At 45.9% G+C, this 5,227-nt stretch overlaps 1 protein-coding gene across 1 annotated transcript; it reads left to right on the top strand.

Annotated features, from left to right (window-relative positions):
- The first annotated feature begins 3,706 nt into the window (after positions 1–3,706).
- On the top strand, positions 3,707–5,227 carry LOC103706746 (transcription factor MYB77-like). The gene has a single exon (XM_008790957.4). It carries the CDS (start codon positions 4,263–4,265, stop codon positions 5,100–5,102), a length of 840 nt encoding a protein of 279 aa, XP_008789179.4. The 5' UTR covers positions 3,707–4,262; the 3' UTR covers positions 5,103–5,227.

Genomic DNA, 5,227 nt, shown 5'->3' on the forward strand with positions numbered 1-5,227 from the left:
CCGGGAAACCTGCAAGCAAGCCTCGCACCACCACTGGGGTAGCGGGGGCCCTCCGACGATCAAGTCAGAGGAGATTGGAGGAGGAGGAGAAATGATAATAGCAAGCAAGAGAGTGCTCTGGAAGATATTGCTTACCCCCCTTCTCTCCCCAGCCGCATATATACCTGGCTGGGGGGTCTCTCAGGGGGGTTTGTCATCGTGGGGCGCGATGGGGTGGCCACTGACATGGCTGTTACAGGGCGTCGTGGAGCAGCGCTGGGTACGGCCATGACAGGGCGTAGTGGAGTTCCGCTTTGTACGGCTGATACAGGAGATCGTGGAACAGCATCGGATACAGCCGTTGCAGGGAGTAGTGGAGCAGGAGGCCTCGGCGTGCCTCTGGGAAGCAGCCTGTCGTTATCAAGAGATCTCCGACTCGGGGTCGGAGTGCTGGATCAGGGGGCAGCCGACTCGGGGTCGGGCTGCGGTGCTGAGGATATCCGACTTGGGGTCGGATTGCTAGATTAAGGGGCAGCCGACTCGGGGTCGGGCTGCGAAGCCGAAGATGTCCGACTCGGGGCCGGACTGCTGGATCGAAGGGCAGCCGACTCGAGGTCGGGCTGTGGAGCCGAAGATGTCCGACTCGGGGTCGGATTGCTGGATCAAAGGGCAACCGACTCGAGGTCGGGCTGTGGAGCCGAAGATGTCCGACTCGGGGTCGGATTGCTGGATCAAAGGGCAACCGTAGTCTTCATGGGCGCGCGTGCCGGTCACGTGGAGCATGGCGGCTTAGTTCCCCCGTAACAGTTCTCAATTGTTTTCATGATGTATACAGCATAATCCAACCATAATTCAAATTTATCAATTCACATGGCAGCATTGTGCAGCTTGTTGAATATTTATTGACAAAATAAACTATATAAAATCACTATATATATATATATATATATATATATATATATATATATATATATATATATATATATATATATATATATATATATATACACACACACACACACACACATACAAGGCAAACATCTGCCGCTTTCAATGAGCATTGTACCCAACAAGTGAGGACATACAGAGAGGCGCAAGAAACATTAAAGAGAACTAGCCGATTAAATTGGCGTTTCACAACCTTTATCACTTCATTATTCATCTTGACAAAAGAGCACCTTTTTCTCGATATCTTCACAGGTAAGTACGAATGCCGTGTGAGCCCTCAAAGTTCGACACGGAAGAGAAACACAGAATTTTAAAACCGTGGCTACAGCAACTATCAAACATTGACCAGCCCTTCAAATTACAAGACAAATACTCAAATGATAATTCTTTTCAAATATATAATCAATTTTTTATCATGAAAATATGATCGTGACATCTTTAACCATACAAGCAACAGCTAATTAATTTCTTATCGTATCTTAAAAATTATAATCTCCTTCAATATGGTAACCATCACAATCTATGGCTGCTAGCACTACATAAAGAAATACAATAGGCTGAAAATGCTTAAGGGCCCCTTTTTTAATGGAGAAATATCATGAAAAAAGTTAGTTAAATTTTTTATTTACCAACTTACCCATATTCTCATACTTTTCTAAATGGATAAATTATTTTTCCATGAATAGCTTTTACTCATAAAAGAAGATGAAAGTCCTACCAATCTAAAAGGTGGGTAAGTCATTTTCCCATCAACAAATAAAATAATCTTTTAATTTTGTTCCTAAAATACTCTAACCTTGATATTATATAATAAGATATAATAATATATAATATAATATATCATATATATTACAATACTATTTATTATAATATAAAATATATAATATCATATCATATATTATATTATTAAATATAATAATATATATTATTAAATATTTTTTATTATTTATAATGTAACAATATTTATAATAAGATATATACATATATATATATATTATTATAGAAAATATAGATAGAAACTAACTGGGAAAAGAGGTAATACAAAAGAACATATATAATAAATTTCGAAGCTATTTCCAATGCATAAAAAAATATGAATAAATTATTTTTTATCTAGATATTATTTAGAAAATATTTATCTAAAAAATATAAATTTTTGGATAAAGTTTTTATTCTCAGAAGAACGGGCTTGGTGATATTTTTTCCTCCCTCTTTCGGTCTTTCCTTACGATTTTAAAATGCCAATGGGATATAGCTGTTGCTCTTGGATGTTCTCCTATCTCATCACCGGACTTTTAGAAGGAAGTTATTCTCCTATACAAATAGAAAAGAATCACAAACTCGACCACTTGGGTGCCACACTTGCAGTGTATTAGATCACCTTACTACCTTAGATAGAGTGTCTCCTCTCTCTCTCTCTCTCTATCCATCTCGCACCTGTTTAGGGTTCGATTTGGAGTTCCTTTAATACGTTCTTCTAGAGTTGTTATAACGTATCCAAAACGTTGCCGTTCCTCATCTGTCGCGCTTCAAACAGAACTGCTGACCGGCCCACGTCACCTCCAACGGCGTGTTCCGTTCGCGCAGCATCTGACCCGACAACGACATTCGAACACGCCGACGCGATCTGGCCGTTAGCGCCTGCTAGCCTGTCGTGATCCGACAGTTAATATCTTCGGGCCCCACATCAAACGGTAGACGTTCGATGATGTCCCCGAATGGGACCCTGCAACAGCTGTCCGATGACCATATCCGCGTCCGTCCAGATCCGATCTCATCAAAACCGAAAAAGCGAGTCCAACCCTTCGGTAAACTAGTTTCAACGTAGAGACGCCACACCAGCCGTCTGATCATGATCTGACGGTGATAGTACAATGAGAGCCAATAAACGCCATAACCTTTGATTAAATTAAAATATCTCCTGATTGCGTAATTAAAGATCAATGTTATCAAACGGTTGCAAGAAAAAAAGAAAAAAACGAGCGCCGTTAATTTCTGAAGTTGGTAAAGCCGTGAAGTTGGTATGTCTGCCCTTACGACTCAGTCAAGCCGCTACGCCGGCCTTTTTGAGCGGAACGACGGCGTTACGATAGCAAGAGGACGGCGTGAGGCTCGCAAGGGGGAAGGATGACTGAGGACGTGGAATTCTTGATTTGTTTGATACAACGTCGGGGCCCGTCGAATCGGTGGACACGTATATTGGAAAGTCCACATCAGTGAGCTGGAGAAGCTGCTTCTTCTTTAAAGACGATTAAATGATGGCGGTCCCCTCACCGCCTTGTGTTTGATATCTCACCAGCCTATTGTTTAGGTTCCCATACTGTTTGGTGGAAAAGACGAGGGAAGAGCATGTTATGGTCATAACTAACGCAACGCGGCCATTGAATTGGTACTGGAATTCGTCTTGGAGGACGGAGCCGTACCTGCTATCTAGGGGATAGTTTCCAACCTTGTAGATTTAAATATTAGCCACACTCTAATGTCTTTTTAGAGCAGATAGTGGTGTAGTAATAAGTTGCATCAATCTAATTTTGCACTGTATGATCATGCATCGTAACATGGTTACTATTCTAACTTTGCTTAGATCAGCCTATGCAAAATTTATTATTTTAAAGTCTACCATATCAAGGCTGTACTATATGGACGGCTTACAAAGAAGTTAGGTAGTCCTAACTCCGAAGCATCTATTAACATGCCAGTATTCCTTTTTCGCTTTTTTTTTTTTGGCAAGAAACGTGCTTCGCTGTCAAAAAAAAAAGAATTTTATTACTAAAATAGTAAAATATGGCTAATAAGGGGGGAATAAAGTAAATATAAGCATGCTGTTACGAAATTCGTGCATTGTTTTAGAAGGGACATCGAGTCCAGTAACCACCTTGTACTTGGCGCCCCACGGTCCAGTACCACTGATATACGGTGATTGATATAAACACCCTTGTTTTAAACTTCTAGAACTGCTGCCTTCCCGGATTTTCGGTTTTCAGAGCTTAGACTAGAATTGCGTACTGAATAGAATGGAGTGCGCATAGAAGAGGTAGCCCACGCGGTTTTGCGGGTGGTTTTACAGGTGAGCGGTTTACGGTTCATGCCTGCCAGCCAACCAACCCTCCCTTTCTGAAAAGCGAGACGGTTGTTGAAGATGGAACCCAAAACCGGAAACCCCCCCATTCCCTCTTCTTCGCCCCCCTTCTTCTAAACCGAAAACAACGAACCGAACCCTTCTTGCCAGTCCCCAACCCCCCCTCTCACCCTACTACTATTTTGATATATATGAAAGCAAGAAGAATATAAGGAGGAGGAGAAGAAGAAAAGGATCAAGAAGAAGAGAAGAGGGGATGGTAGTGATGGAAGGTGGGGGAGGGGAGAGAGTGGATGGAGAGCAGCGGATCAAAGGTTCGTGGAGCCAGGAAGAGGACGCCCAGCTAAAGCGGCTGGTGGAGCGTCACGGACCCCGGAATTGGACTCTGATTAGCTCAGGGATTCCCGGCCGGTCCGGCAAGTCGTGCCGCCTTCGTTGGTGCAACCAGCTCAGCCCTGCCGTCCACCACCGTCCGTTCACTCCGGCTGAGGACGCCGTCATTGTCGCCGCCCACGCCAAGTACGGCAACAAGTGGGCCACCATCGCCCGCCAACTCCCCGGCCGCACCGACAACGCCATCAAGAACCACTGGAACTCCACTCTCCGCCGCCGCCGCCGCCGTGCCGTCGCTGCCGCCATCGCCCCTGCCACCCCCGCTTCTGTTCCAGTTCCCTTAGCCGCCGATTCCGCCGACCCCGATGAGTCCGACTCGGAGACGGCGGGCAAGCGGCCGTGCAGGAGGGATGAAGTCAGCGGGAGAGAGGTGGCGACGGTGGTTGTGGCGGCGATGCCTGCCCCTTCGCCTCCGCCTCCCCCGCCGCCCCTGCGGCCGCCGTTGGTGCCGATCGCGGCGGATCTGGCGACGTCGCTGACGCTGAGCCCGCCGGGGGAGGGCGGCGCCGCCGGGGGCGGTGGAGGAGGGGTGCGGGGGGAGGCGCGGTGGGACGCGGAGATGCGGGAGATGTGCTTGGTGTCGATAATGCGGGAGATGATCGCGGAGGAGGTGAGGAGTTACATCAACAGACTGCGATCGGAGGGCGGCGGTGCCATCCCCATCATCGTCTCGTCCGACTCCGCATCCAGCCGTCAGGATTAGATCTCCTCCACCGCTTGCTCCCTCTTTGCGTTTCAAATGTAAATAAAGTACATCAGCCCCAGCGCTACCGTGAATGTTTCTGAAAAAAGAAATCTTGAAGGAGTAGTTTTTTCTTTGATATTTTA

The sequence above is a fragment of the Phoenix dactylifera genome, chromosome 13 (assembly GCF_009389715.1).
Source record: "Phoenix dactylifera cultivar Barhee BC4 chromosome 13, palm_55x_up_171113_PBpolish2nd_filt_p, whole genome shotgun sequence".
NCBI classification, from domain to species: Eukaryota; Viridiplantae; Streptophyta; class Magnoliopsida; order Arecales; family Arecaceae; genus Phoenix; species Phoenix dactylifera.